The 22,387-nt window shown below is 49.4% G+C and overlaps 1 protein-coding gene across 1 annotated transcript; it reads left to right on the plus strand.

Moving 5' to 3' along the window:
- The first annotated feature begins 615 nt into the window (after positions 1 to 615).
- On the plus strand, positions 616 to 7,497 carry LOC148134626 (homeobox protein Hox-C8-like). Its single transcript, XM_087985667.1, has 2 exons — positions 616 to 1,072; positions 7,097 to 7,497. The coding sequence occupies exons 1-2, from the start codon at positions 616 to 618 to the stop codon at positions 7,495 to 7,497; spliced, it is 858 nt and encodes a 285-aa protein (XP_087841793.1).
- The last annotated feature ends 14,890 nt before the right edge of the window (positions 7,498 to 22,387 follow it).

A 22,387-nucleotide genomic window follows, 5' to 3' on the forward strand; every position in this document is an offset into this window, starting at 1 on the left:
TGTCTCTCTCTCTCCTTCTCTCTCGCCTCCACTCTCCCCTTCGCTTCTCTCTGTCTCTATCTCCTCCTCCTGTCTCTCTCTCTCTCGCCTTCACTCTCCCTTTCGCTTCTCTCTCTCCCTCCTTCTCTCTCTCTCTCCTTCTCTATCCCTCTCGCCTCCACTCTCCCCTTCGCTTCTCTCTATCTCTATCTCCTCCTCCTGTCTTTCTCTCCTTCTCCCTCTCGCCTCCACTCTCCCCTTCGCTTCTCTCTATCTCTATCTCCTCCTCCTGTCTTTCTCTCCTTCTCCCTCTCGCCTCCACTCTCCCCTTCGCTTCTCTCTATCTCTATCTCCTCCTCCTGTCTTTCTCTCCTTCTCCCTCTCGCCTCCACTCTCCCCTTCGCTTCTCTCTATCTCTATCTCCTCCTCCTGTCTTTCTCTCCTTCTCCCTCTCGCCTCCACTCTCCCCTTCGCTTCTCTCTGTCTCTATCTCCTCCTCCTGTCTCTCTCTCCTTCTCTCTCTCGCCTCCACTCTCCCCTTCGCTCCTCTCTGTCTCTCCTTCTCCATCACCCCCACCCCTCCCTTTCCCCTCTCTCTCTCTCTCTCTCTCTCTCTGTCTCCGACATACCACGGCCATGAGCTCCTACTTCGTCAATTCGCTGTTCACCAAGTACAAACCTGAGGACAGCGTGGATCCCAACAGTTACTACGATTGCCGCTTCCCCCATGGGATCAGCCGGAGCCCGGCTCTGATGTACGGGCCCGCTCCCGGGGCCGCTTTCCAGCCTCTCTCGGGTCACGTCCAGGACTATTTCCACACCGGCGGCTCCTCGCTGCCCGCCTCCGGTTACCAGCAAGGCCCGTGCGGACCGTCCTGCCAGGGGGAGGCGGCTAAGTTCTACAGCTACGAGGCGCTGAGCAGGCAGAGCCCCTACGGCGGGGGCCAGGCGGACGGGGCCCCGGTTCTCCAGTATCCCGAGTGTAAGCCGGGGCTCCCCGTACCGGCGGCAGGAGGCGCCGGGAGTGAAGGGGCGGGCAACGTGAATCCCAGCTCAGCCGCCAGTCTCATGTTCCCATGGATGAGACCCCATGGTTAGCGTTCCTCTCTCTCTCTCTCTAAAAGGAGTCTCTGTAATTCCCTTCTTCACCTTCACCTCTCACTCTCTGTTTCTCTCCTTCCATCTCTCTCTCTCTCTCTCTAAAAGGAGGCTCTGTATTTCCCTCCTTCACCTTCACCTCTCTCACTCTCTCTGTTTCTCTCCTTCCATCTCTCTCTCTCTCTAAAAGGAGCCTCTGTATTTCCCTCCTTCACCTTCACCTCCCTCACTCTCTCTGTTTCTCTCCTTCCATCTCTCTCTCTCTCTCTAAAAGGAGCCTCTGTAATTCCCTCCTTCACCTTCACCTCTCTCTCTCTGTTTCTCTCCTTCCATCTCTCTCTCTCTCTCTCTAAAAGGAGCCTCTCCATTTCCCTCCTTCACCTTCACCTCTCTCACTCTGTTTCTCTCCTTCCATCTCTCTCTCTCTCTCTAAAAGGAGCCTCTGTATTTCCCTCCTTCACCTTCACCTCTCTCACTCTCTCTGTTTCTCTCCTTCCATCTCTCTCTCTCTCTCTAAAAGGAGCCTCTCCATTTCCCTCCTTCACCTTCACCTCTCTCACTCTCTCTGTTTCTCTCCTTCCATCTCTCTCTCTCTCTAAAAGGAGCCTCTGTAATTCCCTCCTTCACCTTCACCTCTCTCACTCTCTCTGTTTCTCTCTTTCCATCTCTCTCTCTCTCTCTAAAAGGAGCCTCTGCATTTCCCTCCTTCACCTTCACCTCTCTCTCTGTTTCTCTCCTTCCATCTCTCTCTCTCTCTCTCTCTCTAAAAGGAGCCTCTGTATTTCCCTCCTTCACCTTCACCTCTCTCTCTCTGTTTCTCTCCTTCCATCTCTCTCTCTCTATCTCTAAAAGGAGCCTCTGTAATTCCCTCCTTCACCTTCACCTCTCTTTCTCTCTGTTTCTCTCCTTCCATCTCTCTCTCTCTCTCTAAAAGGAGCCTCTGTATTTCCCTCCTTCGCCTTCACCTCTCTTTCTCTCTGTTTCTCTCCTTCCATCTCTCTCTCTCTCTAAAAGGAGCCTCTGTATTTCCCTCCTTCACCTTCACCTCTCTCTCTCTGTTTCTCTCCTTCCATCTATCTCTCTCTTTCTAAAAAGGAGACACTCCATTTCCCTCCTTCACCTTCACCTCTCTCTCTCTCTCTGTTTCTCTCCCTCCATCTCTCTCTCTCTCTCCATCGCTCACTTCCTCATCTCTTTCTCTCTCCCCACCTCTCTCTCTCTGTTTCTCTCCCTCCAGCTCTCTCTCTCTCTCTCTCTAAAAGGAGCCTGACCAATTCCCTCCTTCACCCTCATCTCTCCTTTTCTCTCAGTTTCTCTCCCTCCATCCCTCTCTCTTTCTAAAGGAGCTGTCCATTTGCCTCTTCACCCTCACCTCTCTTTCTATTTCTCTCACCCCCAATCTCTCTCGCTCTCTCCCCCCATCTCCCTCTCTCTTTCTAAAGGTGCCTCTCCATTTCTCTCCTTACCCTCATTCTCTCTCTTTCTCTCCCTCCATCTCTCGCTCTCTCTCCCCATCTCTCTCTAAAATAGCCTGCCCACTTCCCTCCTTCACCCTCAGCTCTCTCTATCACAGTTTCTCTCCCTCCATCTCTCTTTCTCTATCTCTCTCTTTCCCTCATCTCCCCCTTTCTCTCTCTTTCTAAAGGTGCATCTCCATTTCTCTCCATCACCCTCATCTCTCTCTCTCTTTCTCTCTGATCTTTCCCTCCATCTCTCTCTCATCTCTATCTGTTTCCCCCATCTCTCTCTTTCCCATCTTTCTCTCCCCATTTCTCTCTCTCCCATCTTTCTCTGCCCCATCTCTTTCTCTCCCATCTTTCTCTCCCCATCTCTCTCTCTCCCATCTTTCTCTCCCCATCTCTCTCTCCCATCTTTCTCTCCCCATCTCTCTCTCCCATCTTTCTCTCCCTCATCTCTCTCTCTCCCATCTTTCTCTCCCCATCTCTCTCTCCCATCTTTCTCTCCCTCATCTCTCTCTCCCATCTTTCTCTGCCCCATCTCTCTCTCTCTCCCATCTTTCTCTGCCCCATCTCTCTCTCTCCCATCTTTCTCTGCCCCATCTCTCTCTTTTTCTAGAAGTGGCTCTCCATTTCTCTCCTTCACCCTCATCTCTCTTTCTCTTTCTCTACTTCCAGCTCTCTCTCTCTCCACATCTCTTTGTCTCCTTCCATCTCTTTCTCTCCCCACATTTCTCTCCACCTATCTCTCCCCGCCTCTCTTTCTCTACCCATCTCTCTCCCTCCATCTTTCTATCTTTCTCCCCATCTCTCTCTCTCCTTCGATCTTTCTCTGTCTCTCCATCTCTCTATTTCCCCATCGTTTTCTCTTGCCATCTCTCTCTCTCTCCTTCCATCTCTCTCTCATCTCTTTATCTCTCCCCCCAATCTCTCTCACTCTCACCCTCATGTCCCTTCTCTGTCTAAGATGCCTCTCCATTCCCCCTTCATCCTCATATCTATCTCTCTGTTTCCTCCCATATCTCTCTCCACTATCTCTCTCTCTCTCATTCTCACCCCCTTTTTCTGTCTAACACACCTCACCATTTCCTAACCCTCATCTCTTCCCCTCTCTCTTTCACCCACCTCTGGGTCTCTCTCTACCTCACTCTACTCTCTCCCTTCCACCCTACCCCAACCCTTATCTCTCTCTCTCACTCTCTCTCCCCTTCTCTTTCTCTTCTGCCCACCTCTCTCTCTCTCTAACGCCCCTCCCTTATTTCGTATCTCTCTATTTTCTCTCCAAGTCAAGCTTTCTCTTGCTCCCCACCTCCTGTCTCCCGCGTCACCTCAGTTCCCCTTTCCCCCTCATCTCTCTCTCTCTCTCTGTCTCTTTTCCCCATCTCTGTCTCTCTATCTCTCTGTATCCTTCCCTCTCCCCGTCTCTTCCTCTCCCTCTCTCTGTTTCCCTTTGTCTCCCAGCTCCCACTCTTCTTTTTATCTCTCCCTCTTTCTATCCCACTCTGCCCCTCACCCCAGTCTCTCCCATTTCGTTCTTCCTCTCCCTCTCCCGTTCTCTCCTCACCCTCACACACTGTCTCTCTCTCTCTCTCTCTCTCTCTATTTATCTCTCTCTCTACCCCTCTCTGTCTCTTCCCCCCTCCCTATTCCCGTCCCTCGCTCTTTCTCTCTATGCACACGTATATATACCCTTTCTGTTCCCCTCTCTCTGTTTCACTTTCTCTTTCTCTTCCCCTGTCACTCACTCGATCTTCATCACTCACTCTTTCTCCTTCTAGATCACCCCTCTCTATCTCCATCATTTAATATTTCTCACACTCCCTTCCTTTCCCTCTCCATCACTCTCTTTACCACTTCTGTCTCTATCTATCAATCTCCATCACCCTTTCTCTCTATATCACACTTACTCTCAGTTTCTAATTTTCCCTTTATATGCCACTCTCTCTCTCTCTCTTTCTCGGTCTGTATTACTCTTCCAACACTCTCTCTACAGCTATATCATTCACTCCACTATTTCCTTCCTCTTTCACCTTCCTTTCTCTCTCACCCTATCTCTATCACTCGTGCATTCTCTTTCTCTGTCACTCATTCATGTCGCCTCTCTCTGTTGTTTCTCTGACTCTATTCACTTCTCTCTCCCTCCCTATATCTCGCTGCGTCACGCATTTGTTCTTTCTCTCTTCCCCATGCTCTGTGTGTCTCGCCCCCATCTCAACCCTCTGTCACACACACTTTCTGCATTTTCATCTTCCTCCATGCTTTATGTCATTATTTCTCTCTCTCTCCCACTGTCCCCCTATCTCTCTGTCTGTCACACACTCTTTCTCCCTTTCCCTCTACCTCCGTGCTCTGCGTCACAACTTGTCTCTCTCCCTCTCCCTCACAGTTTTGTCTGTCTTTTCCTCTCCCCCTTTCTCTGTGTCACTATTTGTCTCTGTCTCTCTCACACTCTCCCCATCTCTCTAACCGTCACACTCTCTGTCTTTGTTTCCCTCTGGGTCTTTGTCCATTGTAAAGCTGTGTTTCCTGGATTTGATTTAATTACCTCTGTTGTTTTACAACTGGGAATCTGAGGAGGGTGAAAATTGTGCTCTGCTGTGTTGATTTGCAGCCATTTAGCATCGAAATTGTCTTGTGTTGAAAAGATATGTCTCTTATTCGCTCTCTTTCCCTCTTTGTCTTTCCATCACTCTCTGTCTCTGTCTCTATTTCTGTCACTGACTTGTCACTTTTCCACCGACCTATCCTCTCAATCCCTCTCTGTCATTCTCCATATATCTCTGTCGGTCTGTCTCTCTGTCTCTGTCACTCTCTTCTGTCTCACTCTCTTTAACTTTTATGTCACACTCTGTCTCTCACTCTCTGTCTATTCTTTCTTTCTATCCCTTTGTCGCCCTTTCTATCTATCTCTGCCTCCCTGTCTGTCTCTCGCTCTATCTCTGCCTCTACCTATCTATCTATCTATCTATCTATCTATCTATCTATCTATCTATCTATCTATCTATCTATCTATCTATCTATCTATCTATCTATCTATCTATCTATCTATCTATCTATCTATCTATCTATCTATCTATCTATCTATCTATCTATCTATCTATCTACATGTCTGTCTATATCTACTCTTCCTTTACAAGCCTCTGCCACTCTTTTTATCTTCATCTCTGTCTCTCACCCTATCTCTCTGTCTGCCTATCTCTCTGTCTGCCTATCTCTCTGTCTGTCTGTCTATCTATCTATCTATCTATCTATCTATCTATCTATCTATCTATCTATCTATCTATCTATCTATCTATCTATCTATCTCTCTATCTATCTACACCTCTTTCACTCTTTCCCTATATCGTCTCTCTCGGTCCTCTTTCTATATATATATTATATATATCCCTGTCTCGCTCTTCCCCATCACCCCACCGTCTATCTCTCACTTTCATCCCCCACCCTGACCTGTATCTCTTCCCCTCTCCTTTTCCCTTTAACACTCCCTCTTTCTCTGTTTTCCCCTATTGTTCTCTCTCTCTTCCCTTCACCCTCTCTCTTTCTCTCCATCTGTCTTTACCTCTACCCTCCTCTTTTCTCTCCTCTCTCTTTTTACCTTCAACCCTCTCTCCCATTTTCCTCTGCCACTCTCTCTCTCTTTCTGTTCACCCATCTCTCTGTCTCTCCATCTCTCTCTTTCTTCAATCCTTCCCTTTCTCTCCTTCTTTATCTATCTATTTCCCTTTACCCCTCTCTGTATCTTGGTCACTCGCTCTCTTTCTCCCGTCACCCTTCTATCTCTCTTTCCCTCTATCCTCCCATTTCTCTCCTTTTCTATCTCTCTTTTCCCCTTCAACCCTTTCTATCTCTGTTTTTCTCTGTCACGCTCTCTCTCTCTCTTTCTCCCTTCACTCTATCTCTCTACCCATCCTTCCTTTCTCTCCTCATCTATCTCTCATTTTCCCTTTGCGCCTCCCCCCGTTTTTTTCTCTTTCGCTTTCCCTTCACCCTTCCCTCTATCCATCTCTCTTTTCCCTTCACCCTTCCCACATCTATCTCTCTTTTCCCTTCACCCTTCCCTCTATCCATCTCTCCATTCCCTTCACCCTTCCCTCTTTCCATCTCTCTTTCCCTCACATTTCCCTCTATCCATCTCTCCTTTCCCTACACCCTTCCCTCTATCCATCTCTCCTTTCCCTTCACCCTTCCCTCTATCCATCATTCCTTTCCCTTCACCCTTCCCTCTATCCATCTCTCTTTTCCCTTCACCCTTCCCTCTATCCATCTCTCCATTCCCTTCACCCTTCCCTCTTTCCATCTCTCTTTCCCTCACATTTCCCTCTATCCATCTCTCCTTTCCCTACACCCTTCCCTCTATCCATCTCTCAATTCCTTTCACCCTTCTCTCTATCCATCTCGCGCTCTCTTTTCTTCAACGCCCCCTCCCCCACCTTTCTCTCTTTCCCTTCATCTCCTCCCCTCTTCCCCGCCTCTGTCTCTCTCTCTCTTCCTCCATCTCTCTCCATCCTCTTCCCCCGCCTAACCCCCAATCCTTCCCTCACCTCCCCCACCCCGCTCTGCAGCCCCGGGCCGGCGCAGCGGACGCCAGACCTACAGCCGATTCCAGACCCTGGAGCTGGAGAAAGAGTTCCTCTTCAACCCGTACCTGACCCGGAAGCGGCGGATCGAGGTGTCCCACGCGTTGAGCCTGACCGAGCGCCAGGTCAAGATCTGGTTCCAGAACCGGCGCATGAAGTGGAAGAAGGAGAACAACAAGGAGCGCTTCCCCAACGCGCGGGAGGAGGAAGAGGAGGGGGGAGGGGAATCGCAACCGGCGGGGGCGCCACCGGTTCGACCCCCGGATCCGGGGGCGGCGGCGGGGAGGGAGGAGGAGGAGGAGGAAGAGGAGGACGAGGAGGAGGAGGAGAAAGAGGACGAGGAAGAGAAGGAGGCTGGGGAGAAGGACAAGGGGTGCAAAAACTAACCCTCCCATCTCCTCCCCGCCACTGTCCGGAGGGGGGAGAAGGGGGATGTGGGAGGGAGGTCCTACTCTCCGCTGAGGATTCAGCACATACCTTCCAACCTCCTCCTGCCCCCTTCCCTCCCTCCACAACATCGCCCCTCTGTTTATTTCTTGCTTACACTAACACATGCCCGCTCTGACAATGTCAGTATACTACCTATAAAGCGATGGAGGGCGCCATGTTGGACGTGGCGGAAGGGGTTCCGGCGGGGTAGCGGAGAGGGGAGGATTGGACGTGGCTGGTGGCCGCAAACTCCTTGTCTTCCCCATCCACACCGCGGCCCCACCCCCCCCCCCACCCGAACCCACCTTCCTCCCCCTCCCCCACCCCAGAAAATCCTACATGTGTGGTGTCCAGGGTAACAGGGTACAGATGTTAGAGAGTTGAATGGTGACCTTTGTAGGGAAAAAAAAACTAACAAAGCAAAACCCCAGCTGTTTTCGCTCATGTCCTACAGGGAAGGAAGCTTCCACCCTTACCTGGTCTGGCCTACCCTCTGGCCCATTGGGGATGGGCAATAAATGATGGACAGAATTTTAAAAAAACGAAAAAAGAAAGCAAAAGCAAAAATATAAACAGGGGTAAAACGGGCCTGTTTCCAGACTGTCGGGAATCCAAGCTAAATCTTTAAAATCTAAATATATTTAAATGTGTATATATATATATATATATATATGTGCATCATACCTACTCCGGACATCAGAAACAGGTGAAGAGCTTCCAACTGAACTGGGTCGGTGGCTGGAGCGGGGGTCAGTGGGTCGTGAACTACTCTGGGAGAGGGTAGATAATGGGCAAAATGGGGGGGGGGGGGGTAATCAAACTACCTAGTGGGTGGGGAGCTAGGGAAATGGTAAGTGATGGGAGAACGTGCGGGAGGATGGGTTTGAGGAGAGGGGATGTCGAAGATAACGGGGCAGACCCTAAGGGATTCAAGGGTGGGTAATCAAACTACCTAGTGGGTGGGGAGCTGGAGGTCGTGGGGGATGGGACAACGTGCGACAGGATGGGTTTGAGGACGGGAGGGTGTTGAAGATAAGGGGCAGACTCTGAGGGATTCAAGGGTGGGTAATCAAACTACCTAGTGGGTGGGGAGCTGGAGGTCGTGGGGGATGGGACAACGTGCGACAGGATGGGTTTGAGGACGGGAGGGTGTTGAAGATAAGGGGCAGACTCTGAGGGATTCAAGGGTGGGTAATCAAACTACCTAGTGGGTGGGGAGCTGGAGGTCGTGGGGGATGGGACAACGTGCGACAGGATGGGTTTGAGGACGGGAGGGTGTTGAAGATAAGGGGCAGACTCTGAGGGATTCAAGGGTGGGTAATCAAACTACCTAGTGGGTGGGGAGCTGGAGGTCGTGGGGGATGGGACAACGTGCGACAGGATGGGTTTGAGGACGGGAGGGTGTTGAAGATAAGGGGCAGACTCTGAGGGATTCAAGGGTGGGTCATCAAACTACCTAGTGGGATGGGAACCGGATAGGGGTGAGGGGGAGAGGTTGAGGGGGCTAGGGGTAGGGTGGTGGTGGTGGGGTTGGGGGGGGGGGGGGGGGGGACATTGTTGGGTTTTAAAGAGTCCGGGGAGTAAAAATGCACTTTCTCGCGCGTTTTGCGTACCGTGGGCCGCTATTGGCTTAAAGATACAGCAGCTATTAGGCTCTCTCTCTCGCTGTGTGTCTCTCTGTCTGCCTGCCAACAACTTAGAAACTGCCTATCGAAGACGCACACTGTTTGTTTGTATATTTATTTATTTATTTATTCGCGTCCCGCGTGTGCCGAGACGGTAACTACAGAATTGCTTGTGTTAGATATTCAATGCAATGGGACAGGGTCTCTGTAAATACATGTGATCACAACCACACGCACACACATATACTTCTGGGCTCGGTGACTATAATCTGTTGTGTTTCCTTGTCTTTAACGGGGGAGGGGAGGGGGAGGAGGTGGATGGAGAGGGTTGGGGGCGCGGGGGAGACCATATGGAGAATTTGTTGTAATGGTTGACTTTGTGAGTCCTGCTGTGAGCGGTCCAGGTGACTGGGATTCGCGCGGACATGACACCATCACCGCCGTCCATGTTCAATCAGTAAACTGGTCTGCTTTTGGGGAATTGGAGTTGGCGACGTTGTGTTGTTTTTTTCCAGGTTGGGGGAGGGGGGGGGTCGGAAGGGGAGGGTCCTGAGGGAGGTGGGAGACGGGAAGGTGAGGCGGCTGGTAGGTTTGTATGCGTGAGGCTTGGGGAGAGGGATGTGTGATATCCCTCTAAACCCTTCCTGTTCATGTCCCCCATCCAGGTGCCTTTCAAATGCTGTCATTGTGCATGAAAAAGTTGCCCCTCGGCTCCCTTTTAAATCTTTCACATCTCTCCCTAAACCTATGCCCTCCAATTTGGATGGATAGATAGATAGATACATAGATAGATAGAGAGAGAGATAGATGGATAGATAAATGGACGGACCGACGGATGGATGGATGGATGGATGGATGGATGGATGGATGGATGGATGGATGGATGGATGGATGGATGGATGGATGGATGGATAGATAGATAGATAGATAGATAGATAGATAGATAGATAGATAGATAGATAGATAGATAGATAGATAGATAGATAGATAGATAGATAGATAGATAGATAGATAGATAGATCGACGAGAGACAGACAGACGGATAGATGGATAGACAGATAGATAGATTGATTGATAGACAGACATACATACATGCATATAATCAGATAGATAGATAGACAGACAGACAGTCAGACATACATGCATATAGTCAGATAGACAGATAGATAAGTAGATAGATAGATAGATAGACAGATAGCCATACAGGTACATAGATAGATAGACAGACAGACAGACAGGCACAAAGACAGATAGATGAATGGATAGACAGACAAATAGATAGATAGTCAGACAGATAGATAGATAGATAGACAGACAGAGAGACAGACAGATAGGTAGACAGATAAAGAGATAAATAGACAGAGATAGATACATACAAACCTACATACAGATGTAGAAGAATATGGGCTAAATGGAATGAGAGAGGAGAGAGGTAAGTCAATTTCTAGACAGCTTGGTGGATGGTTAAAAGGGGTCTGCATGAAAAGCAGATACATAGGCAGACGATGGAGAGAGTAATAGACAGAGAAAGAAAGATGAATTAATCATTAGATACATTGAAAGATGGCAAAATTATGTCAATGATTCGCCTCTAACTCTATCAAAGGGGCATGTGCATTATTTCAAAGTACAGTTGTCACACCACCTCATGGATTGTACTGAGATCAATTCTTACCAATTTCCGAACTGACCATCAGAAGATTTCCAAAATCGGTTGGGACAATGTCTGTGTGAGAGAGTGTGACAGGGTGTTGAATGACTGTGAGTGTGTGAGAGAGATTGAGCTTGTTTATGCGTGATTTGAGGGTGAGTCTGTGTGCGAGTTAGTATCTTTCAGGGAGTATGACAGTGTGATTGAGTGTGTGTGTGAGAGAGACAGAGTGTACGAGTGCCAAATTGTCCCGTAGTGCCCAGGGATGTGCAGGTTAGGGTGGGATTGGCCATGCTAAATTGTCCCATAGTGCCCAGGGATGTGCAGGTTAGGGTGGGATTGGCCGTGCTAAATTGTCCCATAGTGCCCAGGGATGTGCGGGTTAGGGTGGGATTGGCCGTGCTAAATTGTTCCGTAGTGCCCAGGGATGTGCAGGTTAGGGTTGGATTGGCCGTGCTAAATTGTCCCATAGTGCCCAGGGATGTGCAGGTTAGGGTGGGATTGGCCGTGCTAAATTGTCCTCGTAGTGCCCAGGGATGTGCAGGTTAGGGTGGGATTGGCCGTGCTAAATTGTCCCGTAGTGCCCAGGGACGTGCGGGTTAGGGTGGGATTGGCCGTGCTAAATTGTCCCATAGTGACCAGGGATGTGCAGGTTAGGGTGGGATTGGCCGTGCTAAATTGTCCTCGTAGTGCCCAGGGATGTGCAGGTTAGGGTGGGATTGGCCGTGCTAAATTGTCCCCGTAGTGCCCAGGGATGTGCAGGTTAGGGTGGGATTGGCCGTGCTAAATTGTCCTCGTAGTGCCCAGGGATGTACAGGTTAGGGTGGGTTGGCCGTGCTAAATTGTCCCGTAGTGCCCAGAGATGTGCAGGTTAGGATGGGATTGGCCGTGCTAAATTGTCCCATAGTGTCCCGGGATGTGCAGGTTAGGGTGGGATTGGCCGTGCTAAATTGTCCCGTAGTGTCCCGGGATGTGCAGGTTAGGGTGGGATTGGCCGTGCTAAATTGTCCCGTAGTGTCCAGGGATGTGCAGGTTAGGGTGGGATTGGCCATGCTAAATTGTCCCCGTAGTGCCCAGGGATGTGCAGGTTAGGGTGGGATTGGCCGTGCTAAATTGTCCCCGTAGTGCCCAGGGATGTGCAGGTTAGGGTGGGATTGGCCGTGCTAAATTGTCCCCGTAGTGCCCAGGGATGTGCAGGTTAGGGTGGGATTGGCCATGCTAAATTGTCCCGTAGTGCCCAGGGATGTGCAGGTTAGGGTGGATTGGCCATGCTAAATTGTCCCGTAGTGCCCAGGGATGTGCAGGTTAGGGTGGGATTGGCCGTGCTAAATTGTCCCGTAGTTCCCAGGGATGTGCAGGTTAGGGTAGGATTGGCCGTGCTAAATTTTCCCGTAGTGCCCAGAGATGTGCAGGTTAGGGTGGGATTGGCCGTGCTAAGTTGTCCCCGTAGTCCCCAGGGATGTGCAAGTTAGGTGGGATTGGCCGAGCTAAATTGTCCCCGTAGTGCCCAGGGATGTGCAGGTTAAGGTGGGATTGGCCGTGCTAAATTGTCCCCGTAGTGCCCAGGGATGTGCAGGTTAGGGTGGGATTGGCCGTGCTAAATTGTCCCCGTAGTGTCCAGGGACGTGCAGGTTAGGGTGGGATTGGCCATGGGAAATTCAGGGTGACAGTGGTGGGGTTAAGTCTGGGTGGGCTGTTCTTGGGAGGGTCGGTAGAGGATTCGATGGGCTGAATGGTCTGTTTCTACACTGGAGGGAGTCCATAACTCTGTGTGTGTGTCTGTGTGTGTGAGAGTGAGGGAGAGAGAGAGTGTGTGTGCTTGTATATGTGTAAGTGAGTCTGTGTGTGTGAGTCTGTGTGTGAGTGACAGTGTGTTTTTGTCTCTGTGTGAGTGCGTGTGTCTGTGTGTGTGTGTCTGTTTGTGTGAGTGAGTGTGTTTGTGTGAACATGCGTGTGTGTCTGAATGTGAATGTGTGTATGTGAGTGTGTGAGAGAGAGAGCACGTGTGAGAGTGTGTGTGTGAGAGAGTGTATGTGAGAGAGAGTGTGTGAGTGTGTGAGAGAGAGAGCGTGTGAGAGTGTGTGTGAGAGTGTCTGTGTGTGAGAGAGTGTGTGAGTGTGTGTGTGAGAGAGTGTGTGTGAGAGAGTGTGTGAGAGTGTGTGTGTGTGAGAGAGAGCGTGTGTGTGAGCGTGTGTGTGTGAGAGAGTGTGTGTGTGTAAGAGAGAGTGTGTGTGAGAGTGTGTGTGTGTGAGAGAGAGCGTGTGAGAGTGTGTGTGTGAGAGAGTGTGTGTGAGAGAGTGTGTGTGAGAGAGAGAGTGTGTGAATGTGTGTGTATGAGAGAGTGTGTGTGTGAGAGTGTGTGTGTGAGAGAGTGTGTGAATGTGTGTGTATGAGAGTGTGTGTGAGAGAGTGTGTGTGTGAGAGAGTGTGTGAGCGTGTGTGTAATTGAGTGTGGTGTGTTCGTGAGTGGCGATGTGGAGGAGGACTTGACTGGGGGCGCGGTGTCGGGTTGAGCGCCGTGAGGGGGGGGGGGGGGGGGGTGCAATTCCAACACTCATTTCCGAATCCCCTCAGAGGGCTGGGGAACACGGTGACGTCTCTGTGAAACGACAGGGCCATTTCGGAATTGGAGATGCGCCGACACAGGGCGGACGGACCATTAAAACAGAAGACCATAAACAGTCAGCGCCGGTCTGGTCTCTAAAGGCGAGCATCAATGAGGGGCTATCAGCAAACGCGAATGTTCCCTCTCTCGTGTTTTTGATGCGCAATTAGTTGCTTTGTCTTCTGCGAGTGAGAGCAAACTGAGAGATACCATTGGCGATTGCATTTGGAAATCCAGATCTCAGTTCCAGGCAAACTTCAACTTTTGATCTGTTCCGCAATATTGCGACCCTCTTGTGTGTGTGTAGGGGGAGGAGGGTGGGGGGTTGGGGAGGTAAGAGACGAAGTGAACAAAGGACACTTATAACACCATCACTGCGTGTCATTCGTCCGATTCCAGAGCCCTTGTGTCGAGAGAGGAAGTGCGAGAGTTGAGAGAGAGAAAGGGAGGGAAGATTAAAGACACACAGAAAAGAGAGGTTATGGGGACTGGGTGGGACAGAGGTTTATTACAGATGATTGAGGTACAGAAGAACAGGGCGGGAGAGGTGGGGGTGGATGGGTGGGGGGGGGTGGGTGTGCGATGGAGTGAATACTGTCATAGGAGGCAGAGAAAGGGACTTACAGGAAAGGGAGTTATTGCAGTGGCTCCAGAGAGAGGAGATACAAGGAGGGGGGGGGTGGAGAGAGTTGAAGAGGACGCAAGTGAAGAGCTAGCATTAGGGGCTTGAGAGAGGGAGAGAAAACAAGGCAAGAGAGAGAGAGAGAGGGAATAGGGAAGAAATTAAACTGTCATTGCAGGACCTTGAGATGGAGAATAGACAGAGGTGGAAGAGGTAAAGCAGGTTAAGGAGTTATAGAAAGAGCTTGAGAGGAGAGAGAAACACAGACGTGGATGTGGCCCGGTGCCTCACGGCGTCAGGGACCCGGGTTCGATCCCACCCTCGGGCGACTGTCTGTCTGCACATTCTCCCCTCCTCCGGGTGCTCCGGTTTCCTCCCACTGTCGGTAGATGTGCGGGCAAGGGTGGGATTGGCCGTGCTAACTTGTCCCCGTAGTGCCCAGGGATGTGCAGGTTAGGGTGGGATTGGCCGTGCTAAATTGTCCCCATAGTGCCCAGGGATGTGCGGGTTAGGGTGGGATTGGCCGTGCTAAATTGTCCCCGTAGTGCCCAGGGATGTGCAGGTTAGGGTGGGATTGGGCGTGCTAAATTGTCCCGTAGTGCCCAGGGATGTGCAGGTTAGGGTGGGGATTGGCCGTGCTAAATTGTCCCCGTAGTGCCCAGAGATGTGCAGGTTAGGGTGGGATTGGCCATGCTAAATTGTCCCGTAGTGCCCAGGGATGTGCAGGTTAGGGTGGGATTGTCCGTGCTAAATTGTCCCCGTAGTGCCCAGGGATGTGCAGGTTAGGGTGGGATTGGGCGTGCTAAATTGTCCCGTAGTGCCCAGGGATGTGCAGGTTAGGGTGGGGATTGGCCGAGCTAAATTGTCCCCGTAGTGCCCAGGGATGTGCAGGTTAGGGTGGATTGGCCGTGCTAAATTGTCCCCGTAGTGCCCAGGGATGTGCAGGTTCGGTTGGGATTGGCCGTGCTAAATTGTCCCCGTAGTGCCCAGGGATGTGCAGGTTAGAGTGCGTTAGCCATGGGAAATGTAGGGTTACAGAGATAGGTTTGGGGCGGAGAGAGATGCTGTTCAGAGTGTCGGTATGGACTAGGTGGGCTGAATGTCCTGTTTCCACACTGTACTGATTTGATGAGAGAGAGAGAGAGGAAGGGTTAATACCGAGGTTTGAAGCCAGGGAGAGAAGGAAGTTATGGGTTTGGGAGAGGGAGGAGTGGGGAAGTTCGCGAGGCTTATTACAGAGGCTTAAGTGAGAGGAAGAGAAGATGGGGTGGGAGGATGTGATGGATTGTTACAGGGGCTGGAGGGAGAGATGCTGGGGGGGGGGGGGGAGGATCTGAAAGATTGTTGCAGAGGCTGGAGGGAGTAGGAGGGGCAGAAGAGGGAGGAGAGATAAAAGAGGGGTTAACGAAGCGGAGGATTATTACAGGCACTCGAGAGAGAGAGAGAGAGAGAGGGAGAGAGAGAAGTTGACCGGCTTTTGCTGAAAATATCCACCGTCCGCTCAGAAAAGTAACACAGCCGCGAGTCAACATTTGACACACACACAAACACTCAAACACTCTCTCTCTCACACACACACACACTCACTCACACATTCACAGGCACTCTCCCTCACGCCCTCACACACACATTCACAGACACACTCTCTCTCGCACACACGCAAACATTCACACTCACACACGCACACAAACATTCACAGACACTCTCTCACACACACGCACACACACATTCACAGACACTCTCTCACACACACACACGCACACACGTTCACAGACACTCTCTCACACACGCACACACACATTCACAGACACTCTCTCACACACACACATTCACAGGCACACTCTCTCACGCACACACGCACCCACACATTCACAGACATACTCTCACACATTCACAGACACACTCTCTCACGCGCACATACATTCACAGACATACTCTCACACACGCACACACACTTTCACAGAACACTCTCTCTCACACACGCACACACATTCACAGACACACTCTCACACACACGCACATACATTCACAGACAGACTCTCTCACACACACGCACACACATTCACAGACACACTCTCACACACACGCACACACATTCACAGACAGACTCTCTCACGCGCACGCACACACATTCACAGACACACTCACACATTCACAGACAGACTCTCTCACGCGCACGCACATTCACAGACACTCTCTCTCGCACACACGCACCCACACATTCACAGACACACTCTCTCACACACGCGGACACACATTCACCGACACACTCTCTCTCACACACACATTCACAGACACGCTGTCTCTGCTATTTCTCTGTTGCTCTCTCGATCACTTTTTGCTTATCTCTCTCTGTCTCTAACTCTCTCTGTCTCTCTCTCTCTCTCCGTCTCTTTCTCTGTCTGTCTTTCTGTCTGTCTCTCACTATCACACTCTCTATCTGCTTATCTCTCTCTCTCTTTAACTCTCTCTGTCTGCCTCTTTAACTCTGTCTGTCTCTCCCTCTGTCGTGTCTGTCTCTGTCTCTGTCTATTTGCCTACACATCCATATGTCTGTCTGTCTTTCTGTCTGTCTCTCCCTATCACGCTCTCTATCTGCTTATCTCTCTGTCTCCGTCACTCTCTCTCTGTCTCGGTCATTCTCTGTCTATCTCTATCGCTCTCTTTGTCTCTCTCTCTGTTTTATCTCGATCTCTCTTTCTCTGCTTGTCTGTCTGTCTCTCTCTCTCTCTGTCGCTCTCTCGATCACTCTCTCTCTCTCTTTCTCTCTGTCGCTCAGTCTATTTCTGTGGTTCACTCGATATCTCTCTTCTGTCTTCTCACCCTCCCTCTTTTTTCTCTATCAGATTTTTACGCCTCAGTATCCACCCCCCTCTCTCCTGCGTGTTCTCGCCCAGCTCTCTCCCCATATCTCCTTGACTCTATCTTTCTTTACTTTTTTTTTGTCGGAGAGACAGAGAAACAGAAAAGGGGGAGGGGAAGGTAAGCAAGCAGCGAGGCTAGGGTTGGAGATAACAGTGACTGTAGCTGATTTTTTATTAAGGAAATAAACCTTTAGCTCTCCGGAGCATATCTCACGTGATACTATGAATTACAAATGTATTTGAATCCTACTCTATGGAAATGCTGAACTAAGTTTCTACCGAGCTGCTATAATGTGTCTTGAAGTTTGTCTGTCTATTTATCTAGCTACCTATCTATTTGTTTATCTACCCATCCATTGAACTGTCTAATTATCTACTCATCTATTTGTTTGTCCGTCTATTTATGTACCCACTTACCTGTCTGTCTCTCTGTCTACCCATTTCTATCTCTCTATCTCTCTAAATATCCATCCTAGCTATCTTTCTATCCATACCTATCTATCTGCATGTCTATTTATCTATCTGTATATATTGCTATCTCTATCACTCTATATCTTTCTCTATATCTCTCTCTCTCTTTATCTCTCTTTATACCTATATAAGTATTTATTTACATATATTCTTATCTCGCTCTACATTTTTCTCTTTATCAATCCATCTCTCTCTATGTCTATCTTTCTATCTACACCTCTCTCCATCTATCTCTCCCCATTTCTTTCTCTTTATCCGTATACTGTATCGCTCTCTCTGTATCTCTCTCTGTATCTCTCTCTCTGTATCTCTCTCTCTGTATCTCTCTCTCTGTATCTCTCTCTCTCTGTATCTCTCTCTCTGTATCTCTCTCTGTATCTCTCTCTGTATCTATCTACATCTATCCCCCTCTCTATTTTTCTATGTATCTTCCTCTGTCTATCCATCTACCTTAACCTACTTCTATCTATCTATATCTCTCTATCTCTCTATTTCTTTCTCTTTATCCGTCTACCTCTCCCTCCATGACTATGTCTCTATATCTCTCTATCTTGCTATCTTTATCCATCTACCTCTTTCCATTTATCTATATCTATCTCTCTATTGTTTTCTCTTTATCCATCTCTCTCTCTCTGTATCTCTCTATATCTATACCTATTCCCCCTCTCTATCTTTCTACATATCTTCCTCTATATATCCATCTATCTCTATCTATACCTCTACTTCCCTCTACCTATATCCATCCATCTCTCTATTTCCTTCTCTGTATCCATCTACCTCTCCCTCTATGACTATGTCTCTATATCTCTCTATATGTCTATCTTTATCTATCTACCTCTTTCCATCTATCTATATCTATCTCTCTATCTTTCTATCTCCATCTATCTCCATCTATCTATCTCCCTCTCTCTGTAAATGTAACTATCAATGTTTGTTCATCCATAGTTTGTCAGCGTTATCTTTTCCTGTCCTGATGAATTGTAAATGTAAGATTTATTTGAACATCACAATTTCACAGCGAGGAACATGTTTGTGGATTACCAGTAAGCATCATGGTGTGTCTTACTGAGACAAAAATAAAGTCCTTTCAACCCCTCGTCGTCAATTCAAAACACCTTTTCCCCTTGGAACAGACCTGTACTCATTTCTATCTGTGTCAGTTGTCAAAGTATATTGAGTGTCAATCTATACACATGTATTTTTAATTACTCATTTGTGTGTTTTATTCAGAAGGAGGTCATTGGTCTACATATGAAGCCAATGTTGCATTAGAACTCAGAGATTCTGACCAATTTGGGACGCTCTTTTCTATTTCTCCTCCCCAACTCTTCCTCCCATTCTTATATTTCCCACAGGAATTTTGGATAAGAGAGAATGCACGTGCGTATGTTGGGGTGGGGAGGTGTGGAGGAGGTTTGTTGGAGGACGGAAAGAGCGAGGGAAAGGAAACAGAAATTGGCGGAGGGCGTCAGGAGAGAGATTGGGAGCGGGATGGAATGGAGTGGAGGGGGAAGAGACCTGGAGAGGGATAGGGAGAGGGAGACTGGGGGAGCGAGAATGGGAGAAGGAGGTAGAGCGAGAGTTTTGTGAAAGGAGGGAGCAAGAGACTGAGGGAGGGAGATAGCGAGAGACTAGAGTCATAGAGATGTACAGCACAGAAACAAACCCTTCGGTCCAACTCGCCCATGCAGACCAGATATCCTAACCTAATCTAGTCCCATTTGGCATCACGTGGACCATATTCCTCTAAACCCTTCCTAATAAAATGCTATAATTGTAACAGCCTCCACCACCTCCCCTGGCAGACCATTTCGTCCAAGCACCACCCTCTGCATGATAAGGTTGCCCCTTAGGTCCCTTTTACATATTTCCCCTCTCACTCTAAACCTATGCCCCTCTAGTTCTGGACTCCCCCACCCCAGGGGGAAAAGACCTTGTCTATTTACCCTATCCATGCCTCCTCATGATTTTATAAACCTCTATAAGGTCACCCCCTCAGCCTCCGATGCTCCAGGGAAAACAGCCCCAGCCTATGCAGCCTCTCCCTGTAGCTCAAACCCTCCAACATCCTTGTCAATCTTTTCTGAGCCCTTCAAGTTTCACAACATCCTTCCGATAGGAAGGAGACCAGAACTGCACACAATATTCCAAAGATGGCCCCTAACCAATGTCTTGTACAGCTGCAACATGACCTTCTAATTCCTGTACTCAATGCGCTGGAAAGCATACCAAATGCCTTCTTCACTCTCCTATCTACCTGCGACTCCACTTTCAAGGAGCTATGAACCTGCGCTCCAAGGTCTCTTTGTTCAGCAACACTCCCCCCAGGACCTTACCATTAAGTGTATAAGCCCTGCTAAGATTTGCTTTCCCAAAATGCAGCCCCCCGCATTTATCTGAATTAAACCCCATCTGCCACACCACGGCCCATTGGCCCATCTGGTCCAGATCCTGTTGTAATCTGAGGTAACCCTCTTCGCTGTCCACTACACCTCCAATTCTGGGGTCACCTGCAAAGAGGGAGAGAGAGATCGTTAAAGTGGGTAGACAGACTGGGAGAGGGAGTTTGAGGGAGTGAGAGACTGGGGGAGGGGGAAGCAAGTGACTGGAGAGGGAGCAATAAAGGGCGAGGGAGGAAAAGAGGGATGGGGAGAAGGTGTGAGAGAGAGAGAGAGAGATGGGGGAGAGAGTGTGCGTGTGAGAGAGAGAGGAGTGAGACTGCGGGAGGGAGTTAGAGATTAAAGAAGTGGAAGAATGAAGTAAGATAGAAATCCCAGCCCCCAGTAGAGTGTTGAAAAAAGAGGGGGCGCAGAAATAGAGAGCGGAAGAATGAGAGAGGGGGGAACGACAGAAAGAGGGAGAGAAAGAAAGAGTAAGGAGAAGTGGGAGTGGAAGAGAGAGAGAGATTGGGAGGGGTAGAGAGTACAAGTGAGAGGGTGAGAGTGGGGAAAAGGGGGAAGAAAGAGAGTGGGGAGCAGTTGGGAGTGGAAGAGAGAAGGGTGAAGAGAGAGGGAGTGAGGGAGAAAGTACAAATGGAAGAGGGAGTGCACGAGGAAGTGAGAGAAAGAGTGAAAAAGTGAGAGTGGGAGAAGGAGAGAGAGCAAGTGAGAAAGTGCGAGAGAGATAGAGAAAGTGAGAGTGAGTAGGAGAGGAAGGGAGCAAGTGGGAGTGATAGAGTGAGAAAGTGAGTGTGGGAGAAAAAAGAGGTGGGAGAAAGGGGAAGACAGAGTGGGAGAGAGAGGTGGGGAGAGAGAATGAGATGGAGAGAGAATGAGGTGGGAGAGAGAGAGAGTTGGGAGGGAGGGAGCGAGTCTGTGAGAGTGGAACATCGAGAGATGAGAGTGAGAAATTGAGAGTTGGAGAGAGAGACGGTGAGAAAGCGAGAGTGGGAGAGGGAAGAGGGAGAGAATGAGAATGTGAGTGGGAGAGAGAGGGTGAGAAGGTGAGAGTGGGAGAGAGAGGGTGAGAAGGTGAGAGTGGGGGAGAGAATGAGAAAATAAGAATGGGAGAGAGTGAGAGCGAGAAAGCTAGAGTGCAAAAGAGAGAGAGAAAGAGAGTGCGAGAGTGAGAAAGTGAGAGTGGGGGAGAGTGAGAAGGTGAGAGAGAAAGAGAAAGTGAGGATGGGAGAGAGTGAGAGTGAGAAGGTGAGAGTGGGAGAAAGACTGAGACTGAGAGTGGAGAGAGAGAGAAAATGAGAGTGGGAAAGAGAGAGTGAGAGTGCACGAGAGAGAAAAAGTGAGAGCGGGAGGGAGAGTTAGAGAGTGAGAGTTTGACAGAGTGAATGAGAAAGTGAGGGTGAGAGAAAGTGAGAGTGAGCGACAGAGTTGACGCGGGAGTTGACAGAAGAAGAGCATGACTCGGTTGGGTCGAGGTCACGGAAACTCCCAGGCTTTTCCCCGGGCCCTCAGCTGGGAGGTAGACAGCCCAGCTTGCTGGCAGTTTGGATTGGTCGCCGCCGATCACGTGGGTCGGGGGCTCGGCTATCCAGTATGTCCCTTGTGTTCAGAGTCTATGTATCCAGAGTCTGACTGGACCCACCGGCGGATCTGACAAGAGAGCTCCAGGGTGCACGGCAGCTGGAGGAAAGGAGCTCCCCACCCCCAAGTTTCTACATCTCATTTTGTTTTGAGGGGGAGGGGAGGCAACTGGGGAAATCCGCGTTTGTGTGTGAGAGGCAGAGTGTGTGTATTTGTGTGTGTGTAAGTATAGAAGAGAGAGAGAAATAGAGTGTATGTGTGAGAAAGTGAGAGAAAGAGGGAGAAAGACAGTGTGTATATGTGAGAGAGAGAAAGAGGGAGAGAAATAGCGTGTATGTGTGTGTGTGAGAAAAAGAGGGAGAGAGACAGTGTGTATGTGTATGAGAGAGAGAGGGAGAGAGACAGTTTGTATGCGTGTGAGAGAGAGAGAGAAAGAGGGAGAGAGACAGTGTGTGTATGAGAGAGAGACTTTGTGTGAGAGAGAGAAAGAGGGAGAGAGAAAGTGTGTGTGTGAGAGAGAGAAAGGGAGAGAGACAATGTGTGTGTATATGAGCGAGCGAGAGTGTGTGTGTATGTGTGTGAGAGAATGTGTGTATGAGAGAGGGAAAGAGAGACTGTGTGTGAGAGAGAGAAAGAGGGAGAGAGACAGTGTGTATGTGTGTGTGAGAGAGAGAAAGAGGGAGAGGGACAGTGTGTATGTGTATGAGAGAGAGAGGGAGAGAGACAGTTTGTATGCGTGTGAGAGAGAGAGAGAAAGAGGGAGAGAGACAGTGTGTGTATGAGAGAGAGACTTTGTGTGAGAGAGAGAAAGAGGGAGAGAGAAAGTGTGTGTGTGAGAGAGAGAAAGGGAGAGAGACAATGTGTGTGTATATGAGCGAGCGAGAGTGTGTGTGTATGTGTGTGAGAGAATGTGTGTATGAGAGAGGGAAAGAGAGACTGTGTGTGAGAGAGAGAAAGAGGGAGAGAGACAGTGTGTATGTGTGTGTGAGAGAGAGAAAGAGGGAGAGGGACAGTGTGTATGTGTATGAGAGA

This window comes from Chiloscyllium plagiosum, unplaced genomic scaffold (genome assembly GCF_037043375.1).
Source record: "Chiloscyllium plagiosum isolate Xiang-an unplaced genomic scaffold, Cpla_swu_hap1 HiC_scaffold_53Y, whole genome shotgun sequence".
In the NCBI taxonomy this organism is placed as follows: domain Eukaryota; kingdom Metazoa; phylum Chordata; class Chondrichthyes; order Orectolobiformes; family Hemiscylliidae; genus Chiloscyllium; species Chiloscyllium plagiosum.